General features: G+C 35.9%; 2 protein-coding genes across 4 annotated transcripts in view; one reads left to right on the top strand and one right to left on the bottom strand.

The window, feature by feature from the left end:
* The first annotated feature begins 1,114 nt into the window (after positions 1-1,114).
* Positions 1,115-4,041, top strand: LOC117417941 (homeobox protein Nkx-6.2-like). The gene is made up of 3 exons (XM_034030365.3): positions 1,115-1,917; positions 2,467-2,639; positions 3,152-4,041. Exons 1-3 carry the CDS (start codon positions 1,503-1,505, stop codon positions 3,398-3,400), a joined length of 837 nt encoding a protein of 278 aa, XP_033886256.1. The 5' UTR covers positions 1,115-1,502; the 3' UTR covers positions 3,401-4,041.
* Positions 4,042-6,360: 2,319 nt separating this feature from the next.
* LOC117417940 (inositol polyphosphate-5-phosphatase A-like) overlaps positions 6,361-23,758 on the bottom strand; it is a 125,366-nt gene continuing 107,968 nt past the window's right edge. For 2 of the 3 annotated variants that reach the window (XM_034925741.2, XM_058985244.1), the window contains 5 exons: positions 21,017-21,090; positions 11,528-11,639; positions 9,124-9,192; positions 8,160-8,196; positions 6,361-8,007 (listed from right to left, as the gene is read on the bottom strand). In XM_034925741.2, the coding sequence (XP_034781632.2) occupies positions 7,958-8,007; positions 8,160-8,196; positions 9,124-9,192; positions 11,528-11,639; positions 21,017-21,090 (342 nt within the window). In that variant the 3' untranslated portion in view covers positions 6,361-7,957. Of the gene's footprint in view, positions 8,008-8,111; positions 8,197-9,123; positions 9,193-11,527; positions 11,640-21,016; positions 21,091-23,758 lie in introns of all 3 variants that reach the window. The other variant, XM_034925742.2, reaches the window with a different exon arrangement.

Below are 23,758 nucleotides of genomic sequence, written 5' to 3'. Positions count from 1 at the left end.
TACGAATTGCACAATTATTTAAAAAGGTATGTGTGCATATAATTACAACTTAAATATTTTTGTTTAGTTTTTTTTATATATATTGACTCATTTATGGTAATATGTGGGATCTATATACCATGCCGTGGAAAGAAGTATCGGAGAATTCAATAACTCTATACGACCACCTCCTCGTGAAAATGTTAGAATACAAAATAATAACACCTGTATATAAATATGACTTTGTGTCTGTTTCTGATACAGCATGCATGTAAGAAAGTACTGAAATGTAATAACTTTTTGTATGTATTGTAATAAATACCAGACGTGACAAATGAACTATTTAGGCATAATTAGATACAACACAATGATGCTTCTGAATTGTAAGGTAATTAAATGACAATTTCACCCTAAATCTACTTAGCTTTTTAATATGAATATGAGTATTAACATGGGTACAATAGTATCCAAATCAACCAAAATGACAAGAAAAAAAGTTAATTTAGGGTGATGCAGCAGAGGAATATGAGTTGATGAAGCAGTGGCTTGTAGTTAACAAACTATCTTACCATGCCATTATTATTATTATTATTATTATTATTATTATTATTATTATTATTATTATTATTATTAATGTTTCTAATGCATTTTACAATGAAATATGTAGTGCTTTTACTTTGAATAAGGCTGATAACGTACAGCAACAATAACATCTGTTTACTTTCTTCTGATTAACTGCCCGGAAGAACATATGCATGAAAATTAAGATAATGTGCTCTAATTTAAAACATTTAAAACATGCATACTACATATCCAGAATTTTACAGGACATGCCTTGCTTCAGTTCTTAAATTGCTTAAATATCCTATATATTTGTATTCAGTTTAATGTACTTACTTCGTCAGCGATCATTGGTTACAAAAGTGTGTGTGTGTATATATGTATTATAATTGTCAAGTCTTAAAACAATGATTTCTATAGAACACTGTACCATTAATAGTTCTACAGTGAGACCTTTATTGAGTTCTGCTTTGTGCAAGTGACGCGCAACAAAGTGTCTGCATCAGTGCTCCAATCAGAGTGCAGCTACACTCAATTTTATCCAATGGGAGATTGAACATGCAGGTGGCAGTGCGGTTATCAGTGCATCCCGCACTGCTCTGATCTCAGCTTGAGTCAATTTCACTGGAAAGTCGACCCTAATGCTAGTCATCAAAACCATTAAAAGAGACCTGCTGATTTCCAAGTGGATATTGAATCTGGACACATGCGAGGCACCAAAAGTGACTGTCTGAATCAAGATTGAAATTTCTGTAGCACCACCTATCTTAAAAGTGTATTTTTGGTTAGTGAAACTTTACTGTTTTTGTAATCTAAATAGCGCGTAAAGAAAACTGACACGATCTCCAAGATACTGAACAATTACACTCCGCAGTGCTTTAATCACAACTTCAAAAGCCCCTACGGTACTTATCCTGGGTCTTTTAAAGCCAGGGGGGGCTTTTGCTTGTTGATGATCACAAATGTTAGCGGTGGGGCAGATGGATACTAATCGCCAGAGTGCTTTCGTCTTGGGCAGTACACCGCTGGCAGCTCTTCATAACATGGCTGAAATGAAGACATCTTTATTCCCTTACGCTCTGCAGAATCACTCAGGTTTCAAGGCACCTTCGTTAACTAGCTTGAACGCTCAGTTTCCCTTGGGGACGCCACACGGAATTAGTGACATCCTGGGAAGACCCATTACTACAGCCAGCGGTCTTCTTTCGGGACTTCCTCGGATAAATGGACTGACCACTTCAGCAGGAATGTATTTTAACCCGGCTACCGTTTCTCGATACCCTAAGCCCTTGACGGAACTCCCCGGCAGAGCCCCAATTTTCTGGCCTGGAGTCATGCAAGGGTCCCCTTGGAGAGATCCACGACTAGCCTGTCCTTGTAAGTTATTTTTTCCTGTGCTTTTGGGGGGTTGCAATTTAATCAGGATGCTCCTTGCTCGCACATGTCATGTCAATAATTAAACAAAATACACACGATTGTGTGTTGCTGAATATATTTGTGTTTAATTTTATAAGCATACTGCACACCTCATTCACGCCCAGTTTGTTATTCTATCGTTAGTTCTGTATATGGAACCCTGATTTTCAAGTTAAGGATAGCATTGGTTTTGGAGCTGACAAACTCGTTTAAGCAATGCTCCCAGTAAAGATGAGCTATGCCAAATTAAAGTAGTTTTAACTGTCCTTAACTCATATTAAATAAACACTTAGATGTTATATAAGCTCGTATTCCGCATATTCTGTATACTTAAAAACATTGGCAGTAAAAGTATAGCCTACTATGTTAAGGTATCCCTATTCATGTTAAGTTGTATTAAAATTGTTTAACTTTTAGTTTTAGCAATTCCATCCGATATTTTGTAACAAGTGTATTAACATGAGTGTTTTTTCCTCCTTGATTGATTTTTTTTTGTTTTTGTTTTTTTAGCTCAAGCTAACATGCTTCTTGATAAAGACGGAAAGAAAAAACATTCTCGACCCACTTTTTCAGGACAGCAGATATTTGCTTTGGAGAAAACTTTTGAACAAACAAAATATCTGGCAGGTCCAGAGAGGGCCCGGCTGGCCTATTCTTTGGGCATGACAGAAAGCCAAGTCAAGGTAAAGTTAATTTCATGCCTTTATAGTTAGTTAATACACAAGCTATGAAAACGTTGGTTGATTGCGCATGCTTCGAATTGCGTTAAAATAACTTAATATAAATTGTACGTTTGTTACTATTTATCTTTAAACTATTCTGCCACGCATTGTAACGTTTAATGTCAACCTATACGTTTAATAAAACATGTCAAAACACTCCTACAGATCTAAAAAAGACGTGGTCATTAGATGATTTAATATTTAACATCCGTTTCCTTACACTAATATGTTAACAGTTTGTTATCACATTGTAGGTTGAAATAATGTGGCCTATAAGGAATGTAAAGTAGACATGCGCGTCCCTCTTAGTTTGTATGATACGTTACATTTAAATGGAACTTAAAATAGTCTTTAAAAACGACAATTTGACATTCTTTACCAACTGATCTTCATAATTTTTTATTATGCCCAAAGGCGATGCTTCACTTTACAGTAAAACAGTTAAAAAAAATCATTTTTTTATATTTTTACAGGTATGGTTTCAAAACAGGAGAACCAAATGGAGAAAAAGACACGCGGCAGAGATGGCTACGGCAAAGAAAAAGCACGATTCAGAAACAGAAAAATTAAAGGAGAGCTCGGACAATGAGGACGATGATGAATACAACAAGCCGCTGGACCCCAACTCTGATGACGAGAAAATAACGAGATTGCTGAAAAAGCACAAGGCAACGAATCTAGCACTCTTGAGTCCGTGCAGTAACAGCTCGGATACATTGTGATAAACACACACACACACACACACACACACACACGACAAGACTGTACATATTCCAAAATGCTTTTAAAGCTGATTTAACCAGGGTATATGTAAAAAAGGAAAAAAAAAAACATGCAACTAGGTGTTATAAGTGATTATATGTGTTGTACAGACTATGATGTATGCGAGATGTATATATTTTTTACTGAGTTAAGTTATGGAATTGAACAGCTCAACGATACGAATGACCTGGAATGCAATTTAATCGGTATTTGTTTTTAAAATTTCCCATTCTTCATTTTCTGTTTTTTTTTCTTTCGCTTTCTATTGTTTTCACTTTATTTTACAGAATTAAATCACCTAACAATCAGATTCAGTTATTGTGTTTTGTATAGATTGAAATGCAACCGCTTGTAAAAAAAAATAAAATAATAATAAATAAATAAAAAAATAAATGTTGTAAATTTTAAATGTAAAAAAAACGCGGTTTCATACTTCGCAACAGTTTATTATTATTATTATTATTTGAAATAATTTATGTTTTGTACCGCATCAAACAGAAACAGAAAACACAAACTGGAAATTTGCTTTATGTTTAAAAAAGAGAATATTATTCGATAGTTGGGAAAATACTTCGTATTATCAATAAATTATTTAACAACCTTTTGTTTTTAAAACATGGTCTTCTTTTGGTCTCTCTCTATCTCTCTCACACATTGAAATTTGGTTTCAAATACATATTAGTTTTAAATAACAGAGAACGATTTAATAGTCTTTTACAAGATGTACAATGAAAGTAAAAGTATTTTGATGATACACTTAGTTTCGTATACGTAACATTGTACAGCCCTGTGCTGCATGGTTCTACAATTTAAAAAAAGTCTCGTTTTCATATTTTACAAGTTTACTATCTTGACGGCTTTATTTCATTTTTAGCAATGTACAGCTGCACAATATATACGGTGTTGTTACTTCGTGAACCATTAACTATAGCGCTAACAAGTTTTTTTTTTCTTTTTGATGTTGAAAAGCTTCAAATAAGTAAGTTAAGCGCTCCTCCGTGTTCTTGCTACTCTGTACCACAGGCAGTTTTTAATTTTACCAAAAATAATGTGGCAAAATTAGCACGGTTATTAACTTTTTGTGACTATGTCCCAAATAGTGTTAATACGGGTTTGAATTAACAATAGTCATTTTCCTTTAAAGACGTTTTTGAAAAATCTTTTCAAGTGTCGATTAACCCGTTCAATGCGGTATTTTACTAATTAGCAATCCTATTACCGACTTGGATTCAGAAATATCTTTCAAATTGCAGCCTAACTCTCAGTAAATATCGAACACATTAGACCTATTATTTTGATACATATGTATCACAAATGTAAAACCAAAAATATTGATAGCTTAAAACAGACTCACAAAGAGACGCGATTGACAACCTTGAACAAATCATAAAATAATCTGAAGTTTTGAGAAGTTTTAAGCATTAATTTTAATATAAATAAACCACTTGTTTTGGGATGTTTCACAACGTTTTACCACCGATATAAAACGAATATTTTTGATGCTGTACCGTTTATTGTATGGTAAGAGACCTAAAAAATAGATGCATTATGTGTATTTTTTTAGTGTTGTATAGCATATTTTAGAAAACGTTTACAATTGGTCTTTAAAAAGTTAACAAAAAAAGTGTGTAGTCGTCTTCTCAAATGTATCCTGACTATTAAACAGAATTAGACTCACATTTTAGATCGAAGTCCTGGCTGTACGGTGTTTCAGTAATTGATTAATCTACCCTGCATGGGCGTGATGTTTTAACGCTAATTTTTTCCTGTTTCCACTGTGTACAAAACATAACCAAGTTTAAAGTCAGCAACACATTATAATGAGGTTATTTCAAAACAAGCTACATTCATTATTATGGCACACGTTTAAAATACGAATACCGGTATAGATACGACAGTTTCGAGTAATTGAAATAGCCTATAATACCACACTACTGAAACCGATTATGTTGTGTTTTTCACATTTATGTTGATCAATTTACTTTTCAAGATAGCTGGTGCGTAAATCAGAACAGCGTGATCACCCAAACTTTGTAAAAACGTTTTTATTTATTTGTATGTATATATTTATTGTTATATATTTTTTTTTGCTGACTTAGTTTTTATTTATTTATTTATTTATTTATTTATTTATTTATTTTCTTAAAAATTATTTTAAATTGAATTATGTATTTCTTTTTGCTTGTTTTCTTCATGTGTGCACTATAAAAGTCTTAACGCGGAGGTCCAAAACATTAACAGATTTTGCTCAGAAAAATGTCAAATATACCAAAATGTTTTAGACTTGGAAAAAATCTAAAACTGAAAGAAATAACCTGCTGGTCCACACAGCCTTAGCCTCCCCCCTCCATTTTTCATGAGACTATTGTTATGTTCATGTTTGTGAAACTTCTGCAACGTTTGCAATTCGTCTCCTGATTTACCTAGGACTTTCAAGTACTTAAAATAAGCTTAGCTTAGCATCCCCCCCCCCCCCCCCCCAACAGAAGGCAGGTAAAAATAAGTTTCTTTTTCGTGCTTCTACATACCATTTCATTACAGCTGTCACTAATTGTGTGGTATATTTCATTATACTAAAGACAGTCCATTTTAAAAATAAATTAATATCTAATACTTCATATGCTTATGGTTTGTAGAGCAACTAACCAGCCAACAGGCTGGAGTGTATCAGGTGGTTGCAGCTGCATTAATGTATTAGTGCCTTTATACGTCAGACCTATGGGTTTGGAACTGGTTATTATATCATTCTTGTGGATTAAACTCCATATGATGCTAAAATCTAGAAATCCTTTATCTGGCATCCCAGGGCATTTAACCATCAACATTGTATGTGTTCAAGGTTTTACTTTGGGAAGAGTTCAGTCAGACGAACCACCCTTTCTATATTAAAGCTTACTGGCAGAACAACAAAAAAAAACACTTTCTTATTTATTTATGTATTTATTTACTTTTAAATAAAAAGGTGCGACACATTTGGTCAAACGTGATTAAAAAGGACACACACCATTTCAGTTTCATCAGTTTTATTGCTTGAGAACCAAAGAACCTATTCTAGAGGCTATGCAGTTCCAATGGGATGAATCTCTATTTGCTAGTAGAGAAGTGTGGTTATATTGAGACATTGGCACACTGTTACATAGGACTTGCAGATAACTTTACAAGCATTTTCATCTACAAACCCAGATCACGCTGTCAAAACATTATTTTGGCTGGCAGAAACAAAATCATTTTAACTTGTAGTGATTCATACCAAAAAAATCAAGCATCAATCTAATGCCATCACGCAGTCTGTGAACGCTGTAGTGTACTAAATGAAATCAATAAAATAAATGTGTTTCATCAACAGACTCTATCATCACTTTCAATGTAGTGAAGAGCTATGGTGGGATATTGCTTGCAACAGTATAGCATTATAGGTTGCAAACAGCTACTTACACAATGCAATTGTCATTTAAGGGTCTTCCGGACTTTATATATACAAATTATAACTAAGCACAATGTTAACTAAAGTTAGACTAAACTAGGTTACGATGTCTCCCACAATATTATTCGTGTTTCCATATACAATACTTGGCACCATTATGCAGTAACAAAAATAGACAAAAACAGTTTACAAAATTCTTAAAAGTTACCCAAGCCTATCTATAAAACTTCACATTCAGAGCCATAATATTATTATTACATAGAAATAAGTTAGAATAAGAGTAATGACAAATTGAGACTGCTATATGCGACAAACAATATTATATATATTTGCATTAACAATGGACCTGCTAAATACCTTATATAAATTCGGTACAATGTATATATTTTAAAAATCGCTATACTTGAAGTTACTATCAGCTGATATGGCACACCAAAGCAGTCGTACTGGAAGGTTTACTTACTTCAGCACTCAGTTTTTTTGTAAGATTTATAAACTAGTTTCTTTTAAAATGTATATAAAATGAGAAGCAGCTGATCTGTGATTCAAAACCATTCATCATAGCAGTGTGTACATAATCAAAACAGAGGAAAAGGCAACCAAATAAAAATAGGTATCTATCCTACCACGGAGACCACAAACTATGGTCGGTAAGGAAAACTGCACTAAAACCATCAATACCTCTACTTATACAATCCAATGTACACAAAACTACTAGGATATTGATATACAACTTCTGCATTGCACTTTTATACATCTTTCACATGGAAATAGCTTCTTTATGTTGATGCGTTTTCTAAAAAGTTGTAAATGTGGTATCTAAAATACGTAGTATTTCTGATCTCTATTAGAGTTTTGGCAACAAGTCTGCGACACATAAAAAATATTCCCCATTTGAATTCTGTCACAGGACCATACAAGACAGTGAGGTATGTGAGGCTTTTCTTGAACAGGGTCCAGACGTTGAAGCGTTGTGTACGATCAGCAGTCTAACAATGTGGCACTAAGGACTCGATCCATCACTACATCTGTAAAGTTTGTATGTATTTCTCTATTTTTCTTCCTGGTGTCTCATTTTTTCTTTTACTGCTTGTCAGAGGGTCGTTTCTCGTAAAATCTTCTCTCCCAATTGGCACCTTTTCCCTGTCAAGCAACATATTTTACAGAAAATGAAGCAACACCACACCTGTACAAAACAAAAATACTTTGAAAATAATAATAAAAAAAATTAAAATAAAAATATTTACCACATCACTGCACGACACAACACTTGTGCTTATTTGCAATAGGTTTACCTGCCCCAGCAGCTATTCGAAATGATAGGAAAACAGGCTGCAAAAAAAACAAAAAATGAAAAAATCTTAAAACTTTGACTGTCATGAGCAATACATCGACCACACTTAAGATGACCAACACTACAAGAGAAAGATGTAAAATTAAAAAAAAGAATTACAATGATATATACTGTGATACACTGGAAGATAGCAGGACCTGCATTCTAATTATTTTTGCACTTACAGTTAATATTATTTAAAGGCAGAATGGTTATAAAAAACCTTACTTGAAAAATATACTCAAAAACAGCAATTAGGCTTTTTAACAATGGCCACGGAAACAGCAGAACCAAAATGTGGTTAACTTTCTCATATCTGGTATTCTTAACAGGTAGTCAAGTAAACTATTAATCTTTGCTGTATTCAGCTGTCTGGCTAGCTCCATTGACTGTTAAACTGGCAAAATACATAAAGATGACTGAAATACTAAGGGAACTGTGTAATTTAGACTCTTATGCATGGTCTCATATTTCCAAGTTTGATATTTGGTACAATTCCTGGTCTTAAACCAAATAAATACATTTACTTTAACTATCTAAGACTCTCAATTCAAGTAAGACATAACAAAGCCCTTTAAAAAGTTTACCACAGTAAAAGTACAGCAAAATGTAATAAAGCATGGTAAAGCATAGGTGAACACTTTAAAAAAATTGGAAGCAATGGTAAAGCATATTGATAAACAAGATGGCAAACCAGGGAAAACTATGGTAAATTAGTAGTATAACAGTGTAAAAAGAATGGCAAAACAAAAATGCCATGGTAAATTTGTATAAGGGAGATCCAAAAAAAGACTATGACTAGTATATAACTACTTTCTGACTTCATAACGTACACATATTAAGAATGTTACTATATCTTAAGCTGGTTAATGAACACAGTAAATGGGTGTATATACTTGCTAATAGGTGCAACATATTGACTTTACCTTGTGGTCCCCCATGCACACGTTAGGTCCAATATTATCATAGACCACTGCTTTCTCATCATTTTCTGGCTGTGAGAAGAAAGAAAAAAACAACAAATCACTTTCTCAACAAGGTGGCTATTCACAGCCCCGAGGGTTTGACAATCGCTTATCTGAAGAACTTGCTTTTTAGGGGCAGTGAGAAGGCAATCCCAGAGATTTAATACAAACACACTGGGTTTGCCTGAAACCTTGGAATCTGGGAGGAACACTTTCAAGTAGTTCTCAGAAAAGTGCTTGATGTTTGCAAACACTTTTCAACAAGAAATGAAGTAGCAGAATGTTGGAGTGTTTGAGAGAATAGAAGAACAGTCAACATGGAGAACAATTTTTTTGCTGCTGTTAAAATTTCAATCAAAGACTGAGGTAGTTCACTGTCTATTTCACAATGCTGTACCAGGGTCTACAGGTACATTTATAGGTCATTTTTGTGACGGTTCAAAGTAGGATGGCTGAGTTTACACTATGAAAAGTTGCCTCAAATCTTTCTTAGAAGTGGCTAGTGTAAACATGGTATTAGTACAGTACTTGATCCGGTAACACAGAGAGTTTGAAATGTAATGTATGTTTAAAAAGTTAAGCGATACTTACCCAAGTACAATAATAATCAGCTTAAAACCCTTACCCTATTCTCAGCTGGTTCTAAAACCAGGGCAACGTGGTAGAACTGTGTTTTAAAACAATATTGTGACCAATTAAAAAATATATTTTATTTAATATATATATATATATATATATATATATATATATATATATATATATATATATATATATATTATTGAATTAGTGACTTAAAAACTGTGGTACTATAACTGCTTGAAAAAACATTTTCAACACACATCTTTTTTAAATATCGTAACATGCAAATAATTATAAAATGTTTAGCACAATGGCACAGAGACACACATGAATCACACATTTAGGTTGAACTGAAGAGATTTTAAATATCTTTTTTGATACAGTACGAGCCTCCGAGCTACACATCGTCAAGGAAGGCAAGTCGGCATCGTGCCATTTAAAAAAAGAAAATGAACTATAAACTTGAACAGAAATGAACTTCAAACCAATAAGGGAGACTATGGTCAGAATGATGGCAGCGTGCCGCAGTCTTTATTGAAATACAACATTCCCTTTTGTATTGTATGCATGAGCACTTTCCAATATGTGTTGAGATCATCATGTGACTAGCTCTGGAAGCTGGGATACATTCATCAAACTGGACTTGATAATTTACAAAGGCAGCAGAAAATTGTGGATTTTCGGGCTGCATAATCTTTAGACAGATAAACAAATTACAGCAGCGCGCAAGCAGAAACAAACCTACACTTCGCTGAGCATTCATTACCGCATGCTCTCAGCTGGCGATGCAGCTCCCTGGCAGTGGACAACCTTTGGTGTGTTAGGGCTCAGAAAGCATAAAATAACATGATGGCGAGTTAACGGACCGTGCCATGATAGATGATGCTGCATGAAGGCTGTTTACAGCCCCATGTCTGTACAATCTGTAACGCCTAGTGTGTGGTACTCAATGCGCCATGAGCTAATTCGTGGAGAGTTACATGGGCTTTATCTTCCTTCAGGTTCTACATTACAAGCAATTAACCCACACTTTAAAATAAGAACATAAGAACAATGATATATAGAACGTTTTAGGCAGTTAAGGCTTTATATTTATGTGATGAGAGAGAGAGAGAGAGAGAGAGAGAGAGAGAGAGAGAGAGAGAGAGAGAGAGAGAGAGAGAGAGAGAGAGAGATTTGTTGTTCATGACATTGTTTTTTTTAACTGAATTAGATAGTATAAAGTATTTAAAAAAAAAAAAACACTAACACAACTTTGTAAACTGCCAAACATTCCCCATATATTAAGTAATATATCTTTCTTTAGCAAATAATCCATCAATTGAATGATTAAAGTTTTATTCTTTATTTTTATTTGTAAAATGTTATAAACAAATAAAAAATAGACAGAAGTCACATGATGCATTATATTACTTTTTGAACCTGACCAAATACAATTATTATATTTACCAAAAAGAAATATACCCTCAGTTGAAGATATGTTTTTTTCTTACTCCTTTATATTTTTTTTTATGTGAAAGAGTAGTTATTTTTTCTTTCTCTCTCTATTAAATCCTACAATATTTGTATTTCAATAAAAAAAAAAAAAACTTTCTTTATTCAAACCAACAATATTTTTAATTGTGTACATAAAAACCCATGCGATTGTTTTTGTAGTTTTATTGTTGAAATGTAGGGTTCAGGCACCAATAATCATATTTCGAATTTGTTCAGTTTTTGGTTCCAAGTTGAACCCACATTAGACATTACCCTCTAAGAATTGGCATGCAATTTACTGCATACTTACCTTTAAAATAAGGTCCTTTGCAGAATAGGACATTAAAATCCGATCGCACCAGGCTGGACATCTGGTATTCATGTACTTCTTTCCTTGACTGCTGTCTTCACTATATGGATAACTGGTGAAAAATAAATAGTGCATTGTATTGTAATGGAATGAATGAATGAATTAACAGAACAGACATACTGTTATTTACACAGGAAGAATTCATAACTTGAAAATTAGCATGTTTTAAAATTTGTATTACAGCTACGCATAGGTAAGGTTATGGATTTATATTCTAATAGACTACAAAGCACAGGTTGTTTTTTGTATGTAAGATTTGCTTTAACGTGCCTAAATGAAGCACCACATACAGAAACTGCACTGGGGACACTATTTCTGAACATTAGAAACATCCCCCAAAATATTTAAGAAGATACCCAAAAAGGCAAAGCACACTGTTGTAAGTCAGTTTCAGTCATGATGGACAAGACAGCAGATATCTGATGTCGCTTGGTCGGTAGGTGCTTCCAAGACTGCAGAAAGAAATGTACATTATATGTCTCCTTAATAATGATGCCCTATTGAAAATGCTTGTTTTGTGTACCTGGTGAATGCACAATGGGCTCATATTGAATACTCTTTTAATAGTGTATGCTGTACAAACAGGGAAACTGCAATGTCTGGCCAAACTCACAAAAAAAAAAAAAAAAAAAAAGTCTGCTCTATTTCAAAGCTTCATTTAAGAGCTCTGAGAACACCTCTGTGGCACCTACTCAACTGTACACTTTGAATCTTACTTTTGAGAAGAAATACAACAACAAAAAGAATTGTGAAACCTTTCCTTCAGGCATGAACAGAAAGAACTGTATTTACCGTGCAACACAATGTGATACATTTACCGTGCTACACAATGTGATACATTTACCATGCTACACAATGTGATACATTTACCGTGCTACACAATGTGATACATTTACCGTGCTACACAATGTGATACATTTACCGTGCTACACAATGTGATACATTTACCATGCTACACAATGTGATACATTTACCATGCTACACAATGTGATACATTTACCATGCTACACAATGTGATACATTTACCATGCTACACAATGTGATACATTTACCATGCTACACAATGTGATACATTTACCATGCTACACAATGTGATACATTTACCGTGCTACACAATGTGATACATTTACCATGCTACACAATGTGATACATTTACCGTGCTACACAATGTGATACATTTACCATGCTACACAATGTGATATAACAGAGTGATGGGAAGCAGTTCTGTCAAATGGTTTTACAAGCTGCACTGCCATCAAAAAGAGATTAGCTGTGGCAACCATCCAAGAAAAAACGGTATGGAAACTAGTGGAACAATCCAGTGATTTAAAGTACCCTTTACACCTCATCAAACTGCACAAGATTTATATTATGAGAATTCAATTTGCTACTTCAGTGCCACTGCAGAGTACACTGTATTTCACAGTATTTCTTACTTGTGTTAAAAAAAAAAAACTTTCTTGACAAGCTCATCATCTGTAATATACAGATCTGCTACATACTATGGCCAACACCCTATAGATACTGTGCCTTTTTTTTATGATTATTTTTATTAATTTTTCCAATTTTCTCCCAATTTGAAATTTCCAATTATTATTCAACCTGGCTCACCCGCTGCAACCCCTGAACTAACTCGGGAGAGACGAAGACGAGCACTCGTATCCTTCCGAAACGAGTGCAGTCAATCATCTGCTTTTTTTTCGCTCAAAATTTATAGCGTCACAGGACCATGCAGTTTTGAATTGCGTACAGGCCGGCCTGTAGGCATCCAGCCAGCCACAGGGGTTGCTGGTGTGCGGTAAGCCAAGGACTCCCCAGCCGACCTAACCCCTATCCCGACCGGGCAGCGCTTGGCCAATTGTGTGCTGCCCCCTGGGAACTCCCATCCATGGTAGGCAGTGACATAGCGACCTCCAAGCTATAGGGTGCATCCTGCACTCCGGTGGAGTGCCTTCACCGGATGCGCCACTCAGGAGCCCACAATACTGTGCCAATGTTGACGCAAAGTTAAAACAGTTATTGATAACTAAAATAAAATCAGAAAACTGTGTAGTTTGCTAACTTGAGGTGTGGTTCATTTTTAGAAGGCTAAAAATGTACTGTGCTGAGGTACAGTTGCTGGCTGAAGGGTTTATCAGGCATGCATTCAGTGCCCATGCTTACCATCACAACTAAGAAAAAGTCCTTTCAATTCTAGCCAATATGGATGTAGTTCAAGGAAACCAAACAACTTACATAATTTTCATAATTGATTATATGTAGGGAAGTCTTCTAGAAGAGAAAAGGAAAGATTTCCTCTCTAATGCTAGTACCCAGCATTGTAGAAAACCCCACAAAGCTTAATTTTGTGCTTGACCTTACATTTTGTAATTGTCTGTACTTGGCACATTAAGGTACCAAATCCCTCCTGCAGTATTTGTGGCACCTACATGGTTTACTTTTATTACTTGTCAGAAACATCATAACAAGACCTCCCGCAGATGATTTCAATTGTTAGTGTTTTACAGTTGTTAGGAGTTAGAATCCCAAAGTTGTCAGAAAGAAAAAATCAATAAAAATAAAATTAAAATTAGATGTAATTGTCTCAGCATTTAAAACAATGAGTGACAGATTTCCAAAACACAAACATGTCCCACATTCTCAGAGCAAACCATCCATGATATGAGTCTCATTTGTAGCAAATCAGGAGGGCAAACACAGGCCCTGCAAACACCAGCATTAGAGGACAATGCGTTAAACAGCTGCTGCTTGAAAATGTTACAAACCATCGCCATGGCGACCAGGCTAACAGTCGGCTCAAACAGGAGAAAGGGGTTGCGAAGGGGTTCAACCAGGCAATCCAGCAGCAGAAGGAAATGTGGGCAGACACAACTTTGCAAAGCAAACAGCTCAATTAGTTTAGAGGGCATTTACTTTGAATAAACTATTTGGGTTATGTGGTCATGTTCACATTTTCAAAGACAACATAGCTTCTAACATGAAACACGTACACATGAAATCGAACAGCACTAAATAATAATTTAGTAAAGAAATGTGTCCTTCCCAGTCCAAACCTCCCTTTTTCATACTGTCTTTCCTGGAACACCTTGAAAATATTACTGATGCTCAGTGTTCTTTCCTGTGTAAACATCCTTAATTCATTAAAATCAATATATTTGCGCCTCACTGCCCTCATTATAATGACTATAATTGGCAACGCCATGTATTACAGTAATGTAAGGTGTGGTATTCTAGCTATGTTTGCATTAGGGTTATGGGTAGCAAGGAGACACACTATTGTAACCTTGCATCAGAGACTGTGTTGTAACACACACTGTACACAATGAGCTTCTAGGGTAAAAGTAACACAGTCTTAGAATAAATGGACAATTTAAATGCAATAGCAGAGGAGAATATGGAATAAAGTACACTCTAGAAAATTGTATCAGCAGAACTATACAAAGATACCATACATATTTCACTGTTGGTCTGAAGTAAATGTTTTGTAAAGTGTGTTTAACGCACAAAACCACTGTACAGTTTGTGTGCCAGGTCCTGCACTACTAATTTACCTGAGACACATTACATTACACTGCTTGAAAATAGACTGACTTGAACTTCAGACTCTAGAAAAAGTATCTATGGACTACGTCTGCTTCCTCTTCATAAACTAGAGATCTCAACTCACATCTATCAAGATACAAGAACACCACTTAAACACCTTGGTGGAGGGCAAAATGTAAAGTGGATGTGTTGGTAGGCAGGTTCTCGAACAGAAACTCTAGATTACATGACAGGCTAATGCAATGACAAACACGAGAATGATTAATACCTCAGATTACTGTGCTGACAAACTTATCGGAAAGCAAACTTTGTAGACGGGTGTGAACTCTGAAACTCGGCAGCTCCTTATCTTGCTCTTATTACCAACTACAAGAGTAATTATTAGAAATAATGGACCGAGGTGATAAACCTAACAATCGCCCACCTGTATCTTGGTGCCCAGAGTTTCTTAATTCCACCATTCACACCAACAGACCTCTATCTTTTCCCTTGACAATTCTGTACGTTACAGTGGCTGTGCTGACGTAGTGGAGGCGGCAGCAGCTTGATAATGGCCAGAGTGACCAAGAATGACAGAGAATGACAGGAGCAGCTTTGCTTTTGCTCACTTTTATCTTGGTGGCAACGGTTGCTAATGAGTGATGGCGCACTGCAATGGTGAGATGAAATCAGGCTGGTCATTATTATGAAGGAAAGGAACTTGGATTAATGCCTTTTCTCCATATAGCTGAATACGAGTAGAAACTGTCTTATCTCGTACGACACACACTGCATAAGGACCCAGGGCTTTCATTTATGCATTTACTATTATTCAGTAGAAAATAAACTACTGAATGTTTGGGTTAGAATAAGGGTTAGGTAATAGCGATGCAGGATAAAGTTACTGTAGATGGTGATTTCGTGCCTGTCTGTCTGTCTGTCACACTATACATGGTGAACACAATAACTACATTGAATTTCTACACATATTTCCAAGCTTTCATCATAGACTAGCTTCCTATAGGACTCTGAGATTTAATTTGGGAGTAATCCTAGAAACTGTTTATTAGATACGGATTTTGACTGACATCAGTCCACACACATGGAGGATTCTCATAATCGCATTATAAGTTTAGCAGAAGAAGTTTTCGTTATAATGGGACCATTGATATCATGTAATAGAAGTACATGCAGTATTTCACACAGCTCTGCGTGGAGGGGTTGACATGACATTTGTTCACCAAAGCAGGTTTTCTTGTTTCTGGGTTTGTCTCAGGTGGCATTATCGTGATTTTAAGGACTGGGATGTAAATCTAATGTCTCAGTAGGTCAGGTACAGTACTGTCCTGTGTGACAAGCGATCTGGATTAGAATTATACAACTGCCAGATTTACATCTGGACTATGATAATGAACATCTGGTTTATGAGTGTCACTCTTTAACACCCTGCTGCTCACATAAAGAATATGATTATTAAAAGAAGATTAATGAATAATCAAAAAGCTTTTAAAGAAGTTTGCCAGTAAGACAGAACACTATGTGGTCGTTAATACTTCTTTAGCATCCTTTAAAACACAAGACTCTTTAGAACTAGACTAGATGGTTAGATTTTTTATTGCAAATTTGCAGCAATAAATTGTGAGTTTCAACGTAAATACAGTGCACAGGCTTTTTGGTTTAACTCTGTGCTAATATATCAAGATCACATACAGAATATTGTGCAGATAATGGGGATAAAGCCAGGCTTTCTTTATCTTCAACAGAAAATGCTTTAATTTCAGTAACATTTTACTGCTGGTTTTTCAAGCTGTGTTAGCAACAATTGATAAGTCTGACTTAATTTACAATGCTTCATCCAGGCTATTGCATGAATTGCATGCTTTCTGTAATTCATTAGCCTGGCTTATTCTAAACTGCGATTCAGGACACATTATTGTTGTATTAGCTTGACTGGCTTTCTTCAGGGAGCAGAAGTGAAACAAACTGGCATTCATAATCTAGGAAGCATGCTACCAAATTGGAGCTCCAAACAGTTAAATACACAGGTGTCTTAAGCATCCAAAACTATTATTTCATAGCAAACAGTGATCGAGAAGTGCCAGGAAACACAAGAAAATATTGTATACATCATTTTCATTTTACAAACCTAGTCTATACATGAGCTTACTGTACATGTACTTATTCTACTGTTAAACACAATATTGCTGGAAAAACACAAACTTTCAAACTACCACATGTTTTGTTTTAACTTTACCTGTTTTTTTTTTGTTTTTTTTTTTTAAGAAATCTAAATTTTTCCCACGAGGGAAAATCCTCTCTAGCCCATCCTCACAGACTTAGAGTTTCTAAGATGTATGCTAACTTGCCAAGGTGGGTTCCACCCTTGTCTCAGCTTCCTACTAAACACCAAACGGTGAAGAGACAACTGTATATCACTGCCCTGCTCCCTCCACGGCTGTCTAGACTTGGCAAACACAGCGAAGCAGGAGAGGAGCCATCCATTTTATTAGTACAGCTCCATCACTGCGCGGCTCTAACTGCACAATGATGCAGTAAACGTGGACAGCCTTTACCTTAATCACTTTCTAATGGAAAACTAAATAACACTATTAGGAGCTAAATAAATTAACTTCTATTGCTACTGGCTATGCTATACTCTGTATTCTACTCTTATTACATGACAACTTTTTTATTCTATTGGTTTTCAGAATATACTTTTAGAAATTACATTTGTTAATTAGTACCATTTAACTGCCTCTATTTGCTAGACATATATATATATATATATATATATATATATATATATATATATATATATATATATGTACTTTTTTTTGTATAGACTATAAACTGTTCTGGTGTCTAGAAAGACCAATGTTTTCTCGTTCAAGATTCCAACACACTTTTCTGCAAAAAAGAAGACTGGAGTACCCTGTAGATGTTGGTTAAGGTTTGATATGCAGTTCCAACACTGCCACTGTACATCAATATCATGACACCCCAAGACAGTTTTCCAAGCTAGGGGCCTATGGACTGAAACAGACGACTGACCTGGCCTGGTCTGCAATTCTACTAGGTGAGAAAAATCAAGACCGATTGTCCCCAAATGAGAATGAAGTCTTTTTTAGATGACACCCCTATATTAACCTGTTCTATTTTACGTTGTCTCTGTACAAAAACAAACTGTCCTGACTTGTTCAGTCGGAGAGCCCGCACTCTATCACTAGCTTGTCACACCTCCCTGGCTCCAGGTACGCCGTCAACATGGCAACGCCAAATTCAGCACGGAGGTGAGCAGTGTTCAGACTTGTCACATCTGACATGACTGATGACTTCTTGAACGTAAGCAATATGAATTTACAGCTTGTATCACATTCTTGAAATCCAAACACACGGCACGAGAATGTAACTTTCCCCCAGGGCTCAGGCAGACTATTCGCAGCTGCCAGGTCAAGGAGCACGGGGGTACTTGATATGGACATGCCCTGAGATAGTCCTGTTACATCACTGCGATAGGGGAGAATGGCTGCATTTAGTGGCTCTGTAATCCAAGATGAACATCCGAAGGAGCATATCACGTGTTTTGACATCATGGATGGGATGTATTTTGCAATATGCACATTGTTTGATGGCATGTATATGCTCCTGCTTGTTTGTACGTGTGCATGCATTGTCACACGTGTTATTACTATGTTAATACAGAGCTACAATGACATATAAAACATGTATGTGAGAAGCATCAGTATAGCACTGGAAGTGCACTACGTACTGTGTTTGTAGGTAAACATGTGTTTATTCATTACGTTTCATTGTATCTATATGATTTAGAACTAGTGTTGAGGATTGTCCTGCAATTGACAAGGAACACTAGCATGCTGAGTATCATGACGGGTTGTCATAGAAAACATAGAACGAGGTGCATTTATTTCATATTGCCTTGAGTTTAAAGAAACACTTGTTATAATTATAGTAGTAAAGGTTCGAAACACAATAGCAGGTCCTAATAATCTAAAACTCACTTGAGTTTCGCTACCTTTAGGTAAGTTAGAAGGCACTATTTAACCCATTTGGATTTCTATGTTATATAATTTAGCATATACTGTAGAAGCAAATAATTCTGTCAAAATCAGTATATATATATATATATATATATATATATATATATATATATATATATATATCTATACACACACATACACACACACACACATACACATACAAATACAAGAATGTATACAAATAAAAGTAATAATGGTACCTCGCATCCAGTTCAAGACTCTTGTACTAGCCTACAGATGCCTTGACCAGACTGCACCCAGCTACCTCCAGACCCTCATCTCTCCCTACACCCCCACTCGACCTCTCCGCTCCACCTGCACTAGAAGACTGGCTCTACCTCCCCTACGCTCTCCACCCTTGCTCCGCAGTGGTGGAATGACCTTCCTACAGATGTCAGGACTGCCCAGTCCCTGACCACATTCCGGCGCATCCTTAAGACTCACCTCTTCAAACAGCACCTGTAGAACTCCTCTGTTTGTATCCTGGGACACTATCACCCTTCATGTAAATGTGCTTTATTTTGCTCTTATCTGCCCCCTATTGTACTGCATTTAATCCTGTACTTCAGAATATTGTAATCTGCCAAGTGTTTAACCTGTAGTATTTTGTACTTAATCATATCCTGATGTAACTATCACTATTTAATCATATCCTGATGTAACTATCACTATTATCTGCTGTATTATTGAATTGTGGTTTGTCACACTTGAACAAAAATTATTGTATTTCTTGCTCTTATTGTATTACTTGTATTGTAACACTTGAATGTATTTGCTTGCGATTGTAAGTCGCCCTGGATAAGGGCGTCTGCTAAGAAATAAAATAAATAATAATACCTAACATGCAGTTCTCAAAATGTAATTTCTGTATCATTTCAAATACTAAAGGCGAAAAGACCCAACTGATGCATTTATGCAAAGTAATGCAAGTAGGCCTTGTGATTAAGTCATGTAGTCATTTAAAAAACACACTGCACCTGCCAAAACCTTGACCTGCGACACCTGTACAGTTTATCAAATAATTAAAGTTTGATTACAGCATTTCATTATCTTCACTGATTGAGTAAGTCCTGGTGCTAAAGGTCAACGGGCAATATCACACATGACTACCAAAAAACATTTCATACAAGAACTGTTTGCTTTGCTATTTGAGGGAACTGCAAAATCATTTGTTTGACTTCAAAATGCAGTGTCCCCTTTCAGGAGGCGTATAATTTTCCACTGTGTTTTAAATGCTAAGGAAGGTCATCCTAAACACTTAAAAGCCACACACATGACTTCTTTGTGCATGTCCTTGTGTCTGAAATGTTTACTTTTTCTTGCATATTAGTGGCAGGAAAAGGATTTGATTCTGGGCCCGGTCAGGACAGGACTAAAGCTATTTCCACCTGACCCCCCTCCAGCTGGCATGCACACTGGCATCTAATTTGTCAGGCTCATCCTAGAAAGGCCAAAAGGATAGTGGGTTCAAAAGGTGATGAAGCAGCATAGGGTGGTCTGTGAAGTGTGAAGAACTACGCTGTATGATCACACACAATTATAATAAAAAAAGAGAGGGCCAGCAAGTATTTGTAAACAGCACATAAAGCAAATACACTGAAAAAACAACAACATTCAAATGTAACAAATCACTATAAAGTATGTGCTCTCGTTAATAAATATTAATGTTAGAAGAAACACATTGTTTAAAATGATCATGTGTTTAAAAGCCACTTGAGCAAAAATTGGAGTATTTTGGTTTAGCAATGAAAGGAGGCTGGCAGGTAAATGCGACATCAACCCGTGGCACGACAGGCAGACCAATGAACCATTCAGTGTGTAAACAAAGACAATACCAGCAATGTCTTACCTGGGAGGAAAGGAGATCTGGAGTTCATGAAGCCGATCTTTAAACACTGACAGCTCTCTGTCGTACTCTAAATGCTGGAAAAAGGGAAAAACATACTTTTAAACCTTTTCAATAAACCAAGAAAAAAGTTTCCACAGTTGGGAAATAATGGTGCACAGCTTTAGATTTAAACAATTCCTACTTTAACTAAAATGGGTAGCTGATGCATTCGTGCCTATTCAAGAATTCTTATTTTTATTGTATTCAAATGGAATTTAAGCTTTGCTGGTTTCAGGAAATAGTACAGAATAAACATAATAAACAAATACAAAATGATTCATGTACTTTTGAAATAATAAAATTGTTGGAAAGAACACAGAGAGATGTTTAGAATTTCAGGACAGGTGTGAGTCAAACAGCAGCCTAATGATCCCCAAGTGGGGGGTAAACCAGTAACTGTTAAAGAGATATTCCTATCAACCTTATCTGCCAGGGAATGATTACGATCTGACCGCAGTGCGAATCTACTCACTTCTTAATCTTGTCCACTATTCCTCTTCCTATTCGAACGAGTGTCACATTAAAAATAACACCCCCTTTTTTTTTTGATGATGGCCACATGTTTACCCGTTGTCTATTAATCATGTCCCATCTCACAGCTGTGCTGATACCATTGTACAAGTAGCAGCAGTTCAGATTGATATCTGATTATGACCCTCTCTTCCCTCCTGCTAGCTCATCAATCATTTGTGAAAAGCTCAATTAGCAGCTACTTGTACACATTAATTATCTGTGGGAAAAGCAGGTACCTGAGACACCTGCATCACTGATTACCTCCCTCCTTCTAGCCCACCCACTGGAGCCCTGCGAAACTGCTGTGATATTCAATCGAAGGGTTCCAGTCCCAAGGCCACAGTCTCCTTTCCAACAGCTGTGCTGGATTGGGTTGGCCTTTCGAGCCAAAACAGCAACAGGGGGGCTTTTAATACCATATAATAAAAGCAGCAATCATCTTGATATCTCTCTAAATGGGGTTTTGAGTTGGCAGTGTTTCCAGTTTGCCATTCCTTCTCCATGTTAACACCAATGATGGCAGCCTTCGTTTCCGACCTGGTGGCACAATCCAGTAGGGAAAATGTTCCAGGTGGCTTCAGTTAAAAAAATTGAATCATTTCACAATTCTGCTAATCACCTGGTCCAATGCCAGCCTCAGGAAGCAAAAAAAAAAAACCTTTTAGATACAACTGGGTGTTTCCACAGTTCTCCATTTAGGCAAAGTGGTACGATAAACAGCCAGTTAATGGACCAAACTGCACTGCTAATATACACGTCTCTACATCCAGTATATAGTATACAACATGTACAATGGTACAGAACAAGTGTTCATAAAGTCTGGAGAGAGACACATTCACACAGCATTTACTGCAGTGATATGAAGGTGTTTTTAAGAGATAATAACATACTGAGTATTTCCTTTAATAATAATAATAAATATGCTGTATGTATGTTGTATGCACAGTATGTAGAATGTTAATATAAATGGGCCAAATGCAGGCAGCCCTGCATGTCAAGGCTGAATTCATAACAGTATGAAGCTCTTCATTTCGGGGGCAACTTAATCCAGCCAGTAGAGTAGAACAATAGACATTACTCTTAAGGTGCTACTGTGTAAAAGCAGAGCATTTCAAGATCAGAAGGTGAGTTTTCCTGCATTCATCAAACCCATCCTGCTGGATTCATTTGAGAATTCACAAGCTGTGAATCAGAAATTAATTTTAAAAGACGAGGGAGAACATATGTGGGCACCCTCCAAAAGAAATAAAAATCTTCTTGTACAAAAAAAGGCTTGTGTGTGATTTTGTAAGCAGGGATATGAAATACAATAACCATTCATAAACTGTCCAGTGGTGAGTATAGAGAACGTACTGTGACTCTTTATACTGGACCAATCTTTGTAAAAACTAGGGTATCTCCACAACTATCCCAATTGTTTCAATGTCATTTTACTACTGTTTCTGTACAGATCTAAAACCCTGAAACCAAATGCACAATTACACCTTACAATTTGTTGTTAGATAAAAAACTTATTTTTCTGTTTCTGTTTTATTTAGTTAAAGGCTCTTCATGAAACTTAACACACTGGTAGGGATTACAATTTGAATTCTGCACTTTTTAAAAGTTTAATTACCACCACGGCTGGTGACTGTACCCACCCAAATTAGCAACTCAAAACTGTCTACTGTCTCCTAGAGGCATGGGTCAAAATTTTCTGTTGCTGTCAGTTATTGCAAAAACAATAAGGGCTAATGGCAAAAAGAAATGATATCGGACCAACAGTTTTCATGTTAGAACGTACATATCAGCCATTTAAAGATGGCATATCTACAAAAGGGGGCAAGCTTTTCCAAGCTGAGCCAACAATCCCTTTATTCTAACTTTGTTGTTTTTGTCAGTAACAGGATATCTTTGAAAGTAAAAGTTGTGTAATTAATTTAGGAAACGGATGCCATTGGCTAAAAGTTCACCTAGAGTTCATCTTGAGTCAATTGAGCTGACTATTTTTTTTTTGCCTGGCAGAATAGCAGCAAGACCACAACTTATATAAAGGGTTTCATTCCTTCATAGGGTTATAGTTCAATGGGATAAAATGAACTTGACGTTACTTGTATGTCTCACAAGCAGACTGACTCAAAGGCAAAGTGTGCCAATTTATAGGGCTTCATTTATTAACTTTAAAACAGGTTTAATATAAGTTTTATGAAT

The sequence above is a fragment of the Acipenser ruthenus genome, chromosome 13, assembly GCF_902713425.1.
Source record: "Acipenser ruthenus chromosome 13, fAciRut3.2 maternal haplotype, whole genome shotgun sequence".
In the NCBI taxonomy this organism is placed as follows: Eukaryota; Metazoa; Chordata; class Actinopteri; order Acipenseriformes; family Acipenseridae; genus Acipenser; species Acipenser ruthenus.
The sequence above is the reverse complement of the archived record's forward strand: the minus strand, read 5'-3'. Positions and strand labels throughout refer to the sequence as shown.

Bases quoted from the DNA above. Each gene is read 5' to 3' on its own strand.
- LOC117417941 (XM_034030365.3), top strand. From the start codon at position 1,503: ATGTTAGCGGTGGGGCAGATGGATACTAATCGCCAGAGTGCTTTCGTC. The intron at 1,918-2,466 runs GTAAGTTATTTT...TTGTTTTTTTAG, and splicing joins TCCACGACTAGCCTGTCCTT to CTCAAGCTAACATGCTTCTT. The intron at 2,640-3,151 runs GTAAAGTTAATT...ATATTTTTACAG, and splicing joins TGACAGAAAGCCAAGTCAAG to GTATGGTTTCAAAACAGGAG.